Raw genomic sequence first — 13,913 nt, forward strand, 5'->3', positions numbered from 1 at the left:
TGAGAGAGAGAGAGAGAGAGAGAGAGCCAGAGGGTGAGTGGGGGAGGGGCAGAGAGAGAGGGAGACACAGAAGCCAAAGCAGGTTCCAGGCTCTGAGCTGTCAGCACAGAGCCCAAGGCGGGGCTCGAACTCACCAACCATGAGATCATGCCCTGAGCCTAAGTCCCACGCTCAACAGACTGCGCCACCCAGGCGCCCCTTAGCTACGTTACTTCTCTAGTGTTGGAGACACCTTCCATTTCAAACCCGCGGCATGGTTTTCTGTCCCGCAGGGGGATCGGGAGGCGGAGGGCTCACCCGCTCTCCTCCCTGTCCAGCAGGGCGTGATAGGACTCCACGTCCCTCTGCAGCTGGGCTTTGTGCGCCAGCAGATGCTCGCGGGCCTGCTGCTGCTGCTCCGCCTCCGAGCGCGTCTCCCTGAGCTCCGCCTCCAGCCTGCTCACCACGGCGCCCAGGTTCTGCAGCTCGATGTCGTGCCAGTGCTTGGCGTCGTGCAACGTGTTCTCCAGGCCTCGTTTCTGCCAAAGAGAGAACGCGGTCCGAACCCGGGCCGCAGGCAGGGCCCCTGGCGAGGGAGCCGGGCGGGGCTGTGGGAGGGGCTGGAATGGGCCCCGGCTGTCCATTTCTCTCAGGACAAATGGCCTCGCTGGCTCCCCGGGGAAATGATGACCCCTCCGCGGGAGGCCAGACTCTCGTTTGGTCTGATTCACGGAGCCTTCTGATGGGGGGAGGGGGAGGAAGAAAGAGAAGAGGGGAAGGAGAGGGAGAAAGATGAGGTACCGTGATGAGAGAGAATGAGAGTAAGGAGAATAACGAGTGGAAAAAAACAAAACAAAACAAAACAAAACAAAACAAAACAACACAACTGAGTAAGAAATTGACACACAGGCACACAAGGGGGAGGCAGTTTGCAGGTGGTTTTCAAAGAAATCTTGCTCTCTGAACTGCCCCTGGGCCTTTCTGCCCTGATTTCTCACTCCCTGGGCGGGGGCGGGGGGGGGGCGCTTTCCCCCTCCGCTGCTGAAACCCCATCCATCATTAAGCTAAACGCCTTCACCTCCCGCACTCTTGCCCACGTTGCCAGAGCTAGTGTGAGGGTCTCTGGCCTTTACACACTCAGCATTTTTTCTTTGGTGTGTTAGTATCACACCTTGGCTAAGTCCTCTTCCCCTTGCTGTCCCTTGTCTGTGGGCACCACACCGCCCTATCCTGAGCCTGTTTCTCTCTGAGCTGTGCTTCCTATGTGTGTGTTGGTTGGTCTCTGCCACACTCATGATTTCAGTTGTCTGTCTTGCCATGGCTCCTGCATTGATATTTCCAGTATAGACCTCTCCCCCGAGCCTACACCTGCTACTGAACTTCTTCCCGTAAACATATACAATCCATGGACACCTCAAATCAAGGTGTCCAAAATGGAGCCACTGGCTTCCTTCTGAACCTGTTTGCCACTCCTATTCTTTTTTTTTTTTTTTAACGTTTTATTTATTTCTGAGAGAGAGACAGTGTGAGCAGGGGAGGGTCAGAGAGAGAGGGAGGTACAGAATCTGAAACAGGCTCCAGGCTCTGAGCTGGCAGTCAGCACAGAGCCCGACGCGGGGCTCGAACCCACAAACTGTGAGATCATGACCTGAGCCAAAGCCAGACGCTTAACTGACTGAGCCACCCAGGTGACCCTTGCCACTCCTATTCTGCACTTCAGCTGATGAACTCACATGAACTAGAAATCAGGGAAAGAAAGGCATGTCCCTAATTCTCCTTCCCTCCCCAGTTCAAGCATCAGTGAATCCTACCTCTTGTATATTCTAAAAAGTTTTCATATTCGCCCTCTCTCCGCTCCAGCCACGGGTGCCCCGGATGGATACTTTCATTGCTCCCCTGGGGTAACCTCAGCAGCCTGCAGCTCGTCTCTTGGTCTCTGGCTTCTCCTGCTCTTGCATTCCCCACAGAGCAGCCACAGTGCTGTCTGAAGTCCAAATCTGGGTTTGTATCTCCTCTTCCTTCTCACCTGGATCATTCCTACTCATCCCCAAGTCCAAGCTCAGGGGTCACCTCCCCCAGGAAGACTTCCTTGATAGTCTCTTGCCCCATCTCCCACCAGGCTGGGTTGGGGGCACCTCCTCTGGGTTCCACAGCTGGCCAACTACATGCATGCCCTTAAACTTGTAATAGTGGGCTGAGTTTCTTAGGGGCGTGTCTCCTCTACTGGACAGTGAGCTCTTGAGAGCAGAAATGAAATTTCTGTAACCCAGTGATAAGACAGGGGCAGGCACAAAGTAGGTGCTCATCTGGGTGTGTTGTCCAGGATGATAGCACAATGGTTACACTACTTGCCCTTCCTGTCTTGCCATTAGACTAAACCTCATCTTCCCATATACTAAGTGTTGCAGACTGCAGGGCTGACCAATAAACACCTTTAAAAAACTGTGTGCATCAGTCTTTAACATTTTTTCATAGTTGTCATTATGGTGCACCTATAATTTAGCATCTGGCTTTTTATACAACACATGAGAACAGATAAATATTTTCCCAAGTTGGATTGAATGAAATCTTGATGAAGCAACTTTCTGTGTCCTGCCCCCCCACGGAAAAGATTTTTCATTCCTTTTTGAAGACTGTGGTTGAAATGGAAGATTGTTGGCCGTGATGCCATCTTGAGTCATGGCTCCTGTTAAGCAGCCATGCTTAACCATTATCATATTTAAACTGTCTTAATTCCATAGGAAATGAGGATATTGAATCCGATTCCCATCCTAGGTACATTTACAGGTGACAAAAATGTGGCTAACAGAAAATAAATCTAGATCGGTATCTGGTCTAGGGTTATTATTTTGGTGAGATCTGAGAACCCCTCTATGGCAATGAGGATGCAGAAATGGCCACCTGCATGTTGAGAATCACTTGCTCTGCTCTGGGATTTCTCCCTTTGTTTATCAGGAAATTGCTTGGTTTGTAGTGTTTATTGTTGATGTTGGACCTGTAACACCTGTTATTTGGAAAAACCTTTCATGGAATCGTGTTTGGATCATCTGTCTACAGTTTTTGCTCCATGTTCACAGATGACTTCTCCATGTGGTCTGGGGCTTTCTCTGATGACTTAGGACCCATTGCCCAAGGTGGGTTCATAGGAACACCTATCAGAGGTCCTCTGTCTCTTCCATCCCACCCTTGGAGTCCAGCTCAGCTTCCTGACCTAAGTCCCTGACATCCTGGCCTGGTCCTCACAGAGACACTTGGGCTTGGGTGATGGCAATCAGGTCACTGCTACACATCTCCTAGCTCTAGCTCCCTTGGCCACACAACACCAGCAAGCAAAATTAGGTCACAGAGCACACTTATCCCCGGTCTCAAGATTTGCAGGGACTTCCTTGAGCTGCTAAGCCCTCCAGAAAGTAAAAGAGTGACCTTATGTGATTTCTGGCCTTGAATCTCATTCCTGATTTGAGTTGACTGAACACAGAGCTCAGTAAGCTTTAAGCACCATTATTTGTGTCTAGCTGCCAATATAAATAGTGCCTTGTTGGCAAAGGGGACTGGAAGTGTCACCAGCTTGGCTGTCTGAGACCTGCATGAGCCATGGGGGCCTTGTGTGTGCAGGTTACACTGACTGAGGATAACAGGAATGGCTGCATGAGTGGGCTGTACCTGAAAACTGCAGGAAAGTGTGCTACTTATTCTGGCTTCGTCCGTGCTCCTAACCTTGGCCACAAGGCCCAGTGACCAGAACTCTGATCTACTGGAAGCAGCAGGGGACAGAGGCAGCCTGTCCTGGGTCCCAAGCACCACCAGCATTAAATTACTCTTAAGACTTCTGGTTGGGGGTGTGAATTTTCTACCCACTTGTTCCAATAGTTAGGACCATAGGGTCTAAGTGAGGTGATCGGATGATGCCAACTTGGGATTACTATGCCAGTGGTTATAATAATAATTTTACAATGATACTCAACAACAGATATCATGTATTGACTGCTAACTCTGTGTCAGCCACTGTGCTAAGGGCTTGGCTTGCACTGTTTAATTAATCATCCCAATGACTTTATAAAGTAAATTCCGTTAGGTCCAGTAGTAGATCACATTTCTAAAGACAGTTGTAATCATTATCTCCATCCCACATGTCCTTTCTCTGTGTGATCTTGCCACTGTCTCACCAAAAGGGTGATGTTTATTTCTCTTCTTGTGGGATCTGGGATGGTCTGTGCCTGCTTAGACCAACAGGACCATCCGTTTCCTGTTTGCATCCCTGAGATCTGCCTCAGAGGGCTTAGCACACATGAGGCAGCCAATATACATGTGGAATGCATGCTGAGTGATGGGCCACCTCTACTCCGGTGCGATTCATCCAGGATTTTTTGATGTGTGGGGTTGAGTGTATGTCCTCCGCATTTTACCTGGCACTTTCTATCACTGGAAGAGTGGCAATTGTGGGAGCCACAAGAACACGTGGGGAACAGATGGCAGTCCCTTAACTGTGCTTAAAGCAACTTGGGCAAAGGGCAGCACCCCTGATATTGGATCAAAGGGTCATGGCAGGTGAGTAAAACTGATTATAGTAAAATTCACATAGTTCTGAGTAATGCGATGTCTTTCAATTTTTTAGCTAAAGTCACATTGCTTTAGGCTGTAGTTTCCTGATTTTTCTCACTTCAAATCCTTTTCTCACATCCCCTTGCGCTGACCCAGATCCCATCACAGGACGTGTGGGAGAGCAGAAGAGTGATGAGATGTGTGTCGTGTTGTGCTGCGGCGTGGCAAGACTGAGCGTCTTCCTGAGCTGACGGGGCATAATGAGACCTTGTTGGCCAGAGGACAAGGTGCTCAAGTGAACTGAAGACATGTGAAGGAGGGGAGGTGGGGGTGATGGAATTATCTTGGCCACAGGAAGTGAAAAAGTTGTTGCTGAGGGAAACAACTAGAATAAATCCTTGTGCTAACTTTTTGGTAGCTATGACTCCATCCGGAGGTGGGGCTGCTAGTTTGGTGTTGGAATGGATTTGGGTGGCAAGATTGAGATGAGGGTGTGTGGGGAGTGGTAGAAGAGGGGGCACTAGCAATAGTATTGGAACTGCCCCAGGCTTGAAACTGATGGGAGAGACGGGCTCCTTGGGCCTCAGTGGAGTCCAGACCACCACAGCTGCGCAAGGATTACATGAACCATCCCTTTCATGCACTCTGGTGTGGAAAACTCACTTGTGGATCAAATCAGCATACACGACCCTAGAGGGGGCATCGAGGAGGAGCTGTGTGCTTGGCACCCTAATAGAACTTCAGTTAACCCCAGAGATTAGAGGGTGGATTGCTGTATTATTAATAATTATTTCAATTAATAAATAACAATAATGATAATAATAATAAATAATGCAAGAGATCTTTCTACAAACCCCAGTGAGTCTGAGGACCTTATCAGGTGTCTTCGGTTGGAAGCAGAGCCTGAGGCAGGGATCCTGGTACATGTAAATAATTAGGGGGTTGCTCTCAAGAAAAGGGGGAGGGCAAGGAAAGTGGTATAGAGCAGAGGAAGGTGCTAGGCCAGGAGGTAGTCTCAGCAGGAGACTGGGACAGCCTGATCCCACACAGAGCTGGGAGTGTGAATTATACTGTAAAACCTACTCCGCTGGGAAGGGAGTGGGCTGGACCTTTAAGCCCCATGCCAGCTAGTCATTGGCTGAGGGCCAGTGGGGGAAGGAGGGCGAGCCTACTTCTAGGCCAGGTGTCTACTATTTGGCTGAGGACAAGTCGCTGGAGAAGTGGACCCCCGAAAAGGGACGTCTGTAGGTATTAGTGGTAGAGTATTTTGGTGGGGCACTAATAGCATCCACTATACTTGTGATTCTGTATCAGATGACCCTTTCAGGCCCCAAAAACTCATGTTGTGAGATGTGAATCTCTTGCAAACTCTGACCCACGTGACTCCAGTTCAACAGTTGAGAGTTAAAACTGATATAAGAAATGCCAGACTTTATCCAGCCCACTCACCAGGGCCCGCAAGGATTCCGTTTCAGCCTGGAGGCTCTGGACCTGGCACGAAGTGTTGTGCAGCTCCAGCCTGAGGGCAGCGGCCAGCTTCTCTTCCTGGGTCTGTGCCATGCGGGCCATCTCCGCCTGTTGCTGTGGAGGGTAACATCTCCGCGTGAGCAGGGGTGCATGGAGAGCTCCAACCTCTCCTTCCATCTCACCCTTCCCAGTGACCGCTCCACTGCATCTCACTTACAGCAAACAGCTGGCAGATTGAAATAGCCTCCTTTTCCCACAGGTGCCCCCACCGATTCACATACAAGAATGTACTTAGTTTGAACATACAATGCATGCAAATAGAATAAAATTCAAAAGATTTTTCTGAAAGATTTATAGGAGAAAGTCCTCTTTTGTCCCTATGCTCTAATTTCCTAGTTCTCTTGTTTCCAGTTTCATATACCTCTTTCCAGAAATACTCCATATAAGTAAATAATGTGTGATCATCCCCTGTCTCCTTGCTTTGGTACTTGATATATCTTAGAAAATATTTCTACTAGTATATATAGATCAATTTCATTCTTTAAAATTTTATTTTGATGTTTATTTATTTTAGAGAGAGAAAGCATGAGTGGGGAAGGGGCAGAGAGAGAGACACAGAATCTGAAGCAGGCTCTGAGCTGTCAGCGCAGAGCCTGACGCAAGGCTATGAACTTATGAACTCATGAGCCATGAGATCATGACCTGAGCAGAGGTCAGATGCTTAACCAACTGAGCCACCCAGGCACCCCTCAATTATGTTCTTTTAAATGGCTCCATAGTATCACCTTGTTTGGAAGTACCATAATTATTTAGAAGCCCTGCACTGATGAGCACTTTGTTGCCAATGTTGGCCTGTTATAAAAAATGGTGTAAAGAATAATCTTATAACCCTCATTTTCCACGCATGGGAGTATCCCTGGGGGCTAAATCCCTGCAATGGAACTGCTGAGTCAAAGTGTATGTATTTATCATTTTGACGAATGTTGCCAAAATTGCCCTTCAGAGAACTAACTCTTTCCAGTACTGTAAGGCAGTGCCAACTACTCTACATCTTCAAATGAAGAGCTCTCCAACTTATCCGATAGTCCCTGTTTCCTTGTAAAAACCAGTGTGGCCATAATTGTGAACACAAAGGGAAGGTCTGCATTTCACAATTTCTCCTGAGTGAAATGGACATAGTCTGGTTCTTCCCCCACACTTTGAGTGGAGGAGGTCATTGCTCCTCTTTTCCTTGTGCTAGAGAATGGGGAAAACTAGAGATCACCTTCATTCATCTTTGGTGCAGTCTAAGGGATATCTCTCGAGTCAGTGATATGGGAGAAAACAGCTGTTTTCTCTTCTAGGTTACTGGCTGGCTGGCTTGGCCATTTTTACTACACATGAATACTTATTTATAGGATTATGCAAAAATAATCCAATCTGACTAAGAACAACCAGGTCAAAGGGCTTACATCTCAGGAGTAAGTTCTTCCTGTGTGAGGCCTATAAAGACCTCAGCAAAAACACCCAGTAAATAAAGGTATGGAATTGGCCACCTGGGCGGCTCGGTTAAGCATTGGACTCTGGATTTCAGCTCAGGTCATGATCTCACAGTTCGTGGGTTTGTGCCCTGCATTGGGCTCTGTGCTGACGGCATGGAGCCTGCTTGGGAATCCCTCTTTCCCTCTCTCTCTTGGTCCCTCCTCTGCTCATGTTTTTTTTCTCTCTCTCTCAAAATAAATAAACATTAAATTAAAAAAAAAAAAGGTCTGGGATTGGCTGAAGGAGAATGGAAGCTGTGGGCCCAGCTCGGACTGGTCAGTGCCCAGCTCGGACTGGTCAGTGCATGGCTGTGTGTTCCTTGACTGTCATTCACTCTCTCTGAGCCCCAGTCCCTGCCCACAGAATGCAGATGGCAGTGAGTGGAGAATAATAATCATATGATGACTGTCCTCAGGGGTCATCATGAGGCTTCCATCAGGTTACGAATGTGGAAACTTTTAGAACCTTAAAAGCATGCAAATAGTGACTGCATATATTCTCTAAATGTAAAAGGTACTATAACCAATAAATAGGTTTGTGAAAGCTATTGTGGGTTGGATACTACTAATGATAACTCACAGGTGTTAAGCACTTATCTGTGACAAGTGCTCCATTAACATGGTTAAGTCCATTATTTCATTTAATTTTCACGACCCTATGAAGCAAGTGTCATTGTTATTCCTATTTTACATGAGGAAACTGAGGCACAGAGAGACTGGGCTATTTACTTAAGATTGTACGTCCTCTGAGGGCAAAGCCTGTGCAACAGGAGACGCCAAAGCCCTGCTCTTAACCTGTACTGACGGCTGCTGCTTCCGCCAACCAGCAAGCCCCCTGAAGGGGGAGTTGTCTTCCCCAAAGTGAAGGTGGACCACTCTAAAATGTCTTTGTGCTCTGCCAAGCCCTCCAGTGATGGGGCGCCCTATCTTTCTCCTTCTCTCTGGGGTTGGGACTTGGTTGAGTGGGTGGCCGTGGGAGGGTGGCTTCTGGCAGACAAACGGAGCCAGGAGGTGCAGAGTGGCCAGGGGCAGCGGGGAGCTGAGGCCGGCTCAGGGCCACTCACAGGAGCTGCTGTTAAATTCTCAGGATGTTTGTAAGCTGGTTGGTAAATATAGCCATCATTAAAAATTAAATTGTATCAACTTACACTTAATTAAGTTATATTAAAATGGTAACCAATACTCCAAACGCATCACTTGCTAATTTATTTACATTTTATCATTATCTGTGCTATCCATGTTCTTTATATTGACGGTACCTGTGTGGTGGGAATAACATTTAATGGGCTTCTGAGCATGTCTTTCAAACTCTGTGCTCATTTACATCAAGTTAGGAGTTTGAAATCAGCCGTGGGGAGAGTATGTACCTCATGGAAATTGGCAAACACCACAAATCAGGGATTGAATTATTGTTTTGCTGACTGTCTAGACCTAAGAAAGGGATGCAGAAAATGTTAATAATGCATATTAAACTTAAAATTGGGTCATGTATGTAGCTGTTGCATCAAGAATAGCAAAAACAGGGGTGCCTGGGTGGCTCAGTCAGTTAATCATCCGACTTCAGCTCAGGTCAAGATCTCATGTTCATAGGCTGGAACCCCACATTGGGCTCTGCTGACAGTTCAGAGCCTGGAGCCTACTTAGGATTCTATGTCTCCCTCTCTCTTTGCCTCTCCTCCACTCACACTCTGTCTTTGTCTCTCTCAAAAATAAATAAACATTAAAAAAAGGAATAGCAAAAACATTAGAAGGAATAGTTTCCTGATATTTACAAACTATTATCTGATTTGCAAAGAAGTTACTCATATCATTGATGAAAGGACTTATTATGGTAATGGAAATATCAACCCAAAATTCATATGAGAGCTATCCTCATTTATCATTGAGTGACTTTTTGCTTAATTGGATATTAATAATCAAGCATACTTTGTTATCTGATTTGGTGACATTTAATTATAAAAAATGGTTGGCAGATTTTGCCAGAAATAGCAAGTCACAATGAAGGTATAGGTGCAAATGGAAAAGCAGAGTGAGTATTTTATCTTAAAATTTATGTTATCTCTTACCACCTCACACCTGTCAGAATGGCTAACATTAACAACTCAGGCAACAACAGATGTTGGTGAGGATGCGGAGAAAGAGGAACAGTTTTGCACTGCTGGTGGGAATGCAAACTGGCGCAGCCACTCTAGAAAACGGTATGGAGTTTCCTCAAAAAGTTAAAAATAGAACTACCCTCTGATCCAGCAACTGCACTACTAGGTATTTATCCAAAGGATACAAAAAGCAAGTCACAAAAAGCAAGCTGATTTTAAGGGGCACGTGCACCCCAATGTTTATGGCAGCATTATTGACAACAGCCAAAGTATGGAAAGAGCCCAAGTGTCCATTGACTGATGAATGATAAAAAAGATGTGCAACAACGTGGATGGAACTAGAGAGTATTATGCTAAGGGAAATAAGTCGGAGAAAGATAAATAGCATATAATTTCACTCATATGTGGAACTGAAGAAACAAAACAGGTGAACACAGGGGAAGGGAAGGAAAAATAAGATTAAAAAAAAAAAACAACAGAGAGGGAAGCAAACCATAAGAGATTCTTGAATACAGAGAACAAACTGAGGTTGCTGGTGGGGTGCTGGGTGGGAGGGATGGGCTAAATGGGTGATGGGCATTAAGGAGGGCACTTGTTGGGATGAGCACAGGGGGTTATATGTAAGTGATGAATCACTAAATTTTACTCCTGAAATCATTATTACACTATATGTTAACTAACTTGGATTTAAATTTAAAAAAATTTGTTATCTCTAATAACATAATTGTATAAATTTCTAATTGTTTATACGATTTCTAATTGTATAAAGAAAACAACAGAAACTTCTCTGTTACCTTTTTAGTGGTACTGTGAAGTCTGACAAGCACCTAAATACACATGCTTATATCTACCAGCTCCAGAGAGCAGGTGTGAAACGTGACCAGCACCCCCTGGGTGACAAGTGGGCATGAGGAGAAGTCAAGTCCTTTGGAGGGTAAGTTTCAAAGCCTAGGTGGCTGGGTCTGGGGTGAACATGCAGGCCCAGGCTCTCGCAGTCCCCCATATGATTTGCCCCCCTTGCAAACCAGACAGTGAGTGGTTTGTATTCAAAGTTTCACGCTGGTCTCTGAGGGGAAAATGCTTTTTCTGAGTGTTTCCACAAACAGCGTGGTTTTGCACATATCAGAATACTGATTGAAACAATTTTTATTTAAACCAATTCACTTTTTCTTTATAAAGAAATGTGTTTAAATGGAAACTGTAGAAAAGTTCTCAAATTTGGTGCACATCAGGATCGTCTAGGAGGGCTTGTGAAATTGTAGATTCTGATTCAGGAGAGCTGAGTGGGCCTAAGAATCTGCATTTAAAACTCCCATGTGATTTTGACTTAGGTCATGATTTCACAGCGCGTGGGAGCCCCAAGTGCTCCTCTCTCAAAATAAATTAAGTTAAAAAAAAAAAAACCTCCCATGTGATTCCCGGTTCATGGAAGCAAAGTTCTAGATTGCTGCAGAAACCAGTAAAGCTCTGTCACTTGTCATAGACAAAAGATAGTTGAAAAATTAATAAAATTAAAAAATTAAGAACCTGAGCAAATTTTGGCTGTCAGGTTGCTAAGTGCCAAACCCTGCTTTCTCTTTGTTGAAAGTTGAAATTAATAAGTATAAGACAAGTGTCAGGGCACCTGAGTGGCTCGTTAAGCATCCGACTCTTGATTTCGGCTGAGGCCATGATCTCACAGTTCATGGGGTCGAGCCCTGAGTCGGGCTCTGCACTCATCGTGTGGAGCCTGCTTGGGATTCTCTCTCTCTCTGTCCCTCCTCCACTTGTGTTCTCTCTCTCTTTCTCTCTCTCTCTTCTGTGTGTGTGTGTGTGTGTGTGTCTCAAAATAAATAAATAAACTCAAAAAAATAAGTAAAAGAGAAGTGTTAATGACCTAGCAGCAAATGGAAACTTTCTTCTACAGTTTAATTAATATGGAAAGAGAACCATAAACTAACTTGATTACTATGGGTTTCAGTGTCATTTTATATCATGCCCAATACCTTCTCAAATCAGCTTACCCCAAGTGATGGTTGCCCTTCATCTGGGGACAGTTAACGGCTTTAACTCACCCAGAAGAATTACCTGTTCTTCTCCAATGGCGTTTTGGAGTTATGCTTTCTGATTAATAATTACTTTACTTCTATTTCCATTTCAACCCAATGCTTCCATATTTCTCCTCATGGACCAAACAGTAGGTGTGTCATTCTAGAACCTGAGGATAAGAACGCAGGGCTCTGTTTTGTTGCTCAGTGCAGTTGCTAGGATGTGGAATGAGATTCAAATACGTCCCCCAGGCTTTCAAACCAGCTTGAAATCTTGGCTCTGCTGTGCAGGAGAAGGCTCCCAGGCTTGCACTCCATCTATAGTTCTGGGACAGGAGAGTATACTGACATTTTGAAATATGGCAAAAGATTTCTCAAAAAATATTTTTTAATGTTTATGTATTTTTGAGAGCATGAGCACAAGTGTGAGTAGTGAGTAGGGGAGGGGCAGAAAAGGGACAGGGGATCTGAAGTGGGCTCTGTGCTGACAGCAGACAGCCTGAAGTGGCAGTCGAACTCACAAACGGTGAGATCATGACCTGAGCCGAAGTCGGACGCTTAAACGACTGAGCCACCCAGGTGCCGGGAAAAACATTTAAAAAATTTTAAATTAATGGGGCACCTGAGTGGCTCCGTCTGTTAAACATCTGACTTTGGCTCATGTCATGATCTCTCAGCTCCTGAGTTTGAGCCCCTCATCGGGCTCTGTGCTGACAGCTCAGAACCTGAAGTCTGCTTCAGATTCTGTGACTCCATCTCTCTCTGCCCCAACTCGTCTCGTGCTGTCTCTCTCAAAAATAAATAAACATTAAAAAAATTTCTTTTAATTTAAAATAAATTTTAGATGTGAAAAATGGACGTGAGAGAAGAAAAGTAAGCATGCTTTGGAGTGAGTCAGAATGAAGTCTTTGAGCGTCTCCAAATGGAGGGGGAAAGGGCCATCCCTAACCCATTCCTCTGCTACACAGGTGTGTTCTTAGCAGAACGTGTATCCAAGATGGGCGCTCAGACATTGAAATGTGTAGGCTGCCTTTACCCAGCAGGTGCTGTGTGGATTTCAGTGAATCACTAGAGCTCTCTTTTTGCAGCTGGTGAAAAACAGCTTTCTGAGAGCATTGCTCTGCCACAGAGTACGGCTCACAGGGTCACACTAACCTCATTATGTCATTATCACGGAGAAAAGGAAAGCAATGGATTCCTTGAAGATACCAGGGTCCCCTGATCTTATATCACAGAGGACTCTCATCCCATGGTGGGAGCAGCGGTGGGGGGCGGGGGAGGCGGTGGGACACAGAAACATGGTTTGGAAAGATCATGACAAGAGTCTGGCATACCCTCAAGACAAAGGCCTCTCAACCTCACATTCCACAAGATGTCACTTACTCGTTTCTAAATAAAGGAAAGCAATCAAGACACTTCCACCCCCAGCCCCTGTGATTTGTCCAGGTCAACCTAGCTGTGAAGAGTGTTGATTCAGGAGTCAGAATGTGTGGTCTGAATCTCAGTTCTGCCGCTTTGGAACTGCGTATTCCTGGGTAAGTTACTAACTTCTGCATACCTTAGTTCCCTCCTCTGTATAATGGATAAGATCTCAATACCTGTCTATGGTGGGGACCTGAAGTGAGAACAAGCCTGTGAGGTGCTCACAACACTGGTTGGCACTTGGTAAATGCTCTGTTGCCACCGCCCTCGTGGCACATTGCATTCTGCCTTGCAGAAGAATGGTCTTTCTTTTTCTTCTTCTTTTAAAAATGTTTTATTTATTTTTGAGAGGGAGAGAGAGAGACAGAGTATGAGCGGGAGAGGAGTAGAGAGAGGAGACACAGAATCTGAAGCAGGCTCCAGGCTCTGAGCTGTCAGCACAAAGCCCAACACGGGGCTTGAATTCATGAATGTGAGTCCATGACCTGAGCCAAAGTCAGATGCTTAACCTACTGAGCTCCCTCCCCTCCCCCCAGGCACCCCTTGAAGAATGGTCTTTCTATCTGTTGCCTCCCATATGCACTCAGCCAACCTCACACTAGATTGTGGGTACCTTGTGTGCAGGGACAACTTCTCACTGAGTCCTCTGTCTGTCCTGGTGACCTAACATGGATTTTTACCGCTAGGACATGCTCAACAACATTTACTAAAGGTCTACAATGTGTCCTAAGCACATGCTAGGGACTACAGAAGAGGAGGGTCTACCAGCAGTGGAATTAATCATGTCTCCTTTTCATTAGGAGGATGAGCTATCATTATTATAATGACTATAAGTCACTTTATAGTTCTGCAGTGTCATA

The 13,913-nt window shown here is 45.8% G+C and overlaps 1 protein-coding gene across 1 annotated transcript in view; it reads right to left on the reverse strand.

The window, feature by feature from the left end:
• Nucleotides 1-293: 293 nt before the first annotated feature.
• The window catches only part of BFSP2 (beaded filament structural protein 2), a 64,227-nt gene continuing 50,607 nt past the window's right edge, over nt 294-13,913 (reverse strand). Inside the window, exons 5-6 of the mRNA XM_039243873.1 lie at nt 5,971-6,102; nt 294-518 (exon numbers count right to left, since the gene is read on the reverse strand). Of these exons, the coding sequence (XP_039099804.1) occupies nt 294-518; nt 5,971-6,102 (357 nt within the window). The remainder of the gene's footprint in view (nt 519-5,970; nt 6,103-13,913) is intronic.

This window comes from Hyaena hyaena, unplaced genomic scaffold, assembly GCF_003009895.1.
Source record: "Hyaena hyaena isolate Hyena2069 unplaced genomic scaffold, ASM300989v1 scaffold_234, whole genome shotgun sequence".
In the NCBI taxonomy this organism is placed as follows: Eukaryota; Metazoa; Chordata; class Mammalia; order Carnivora; family Hyaenidae; genus Hyaena; species Hyaena hyaena.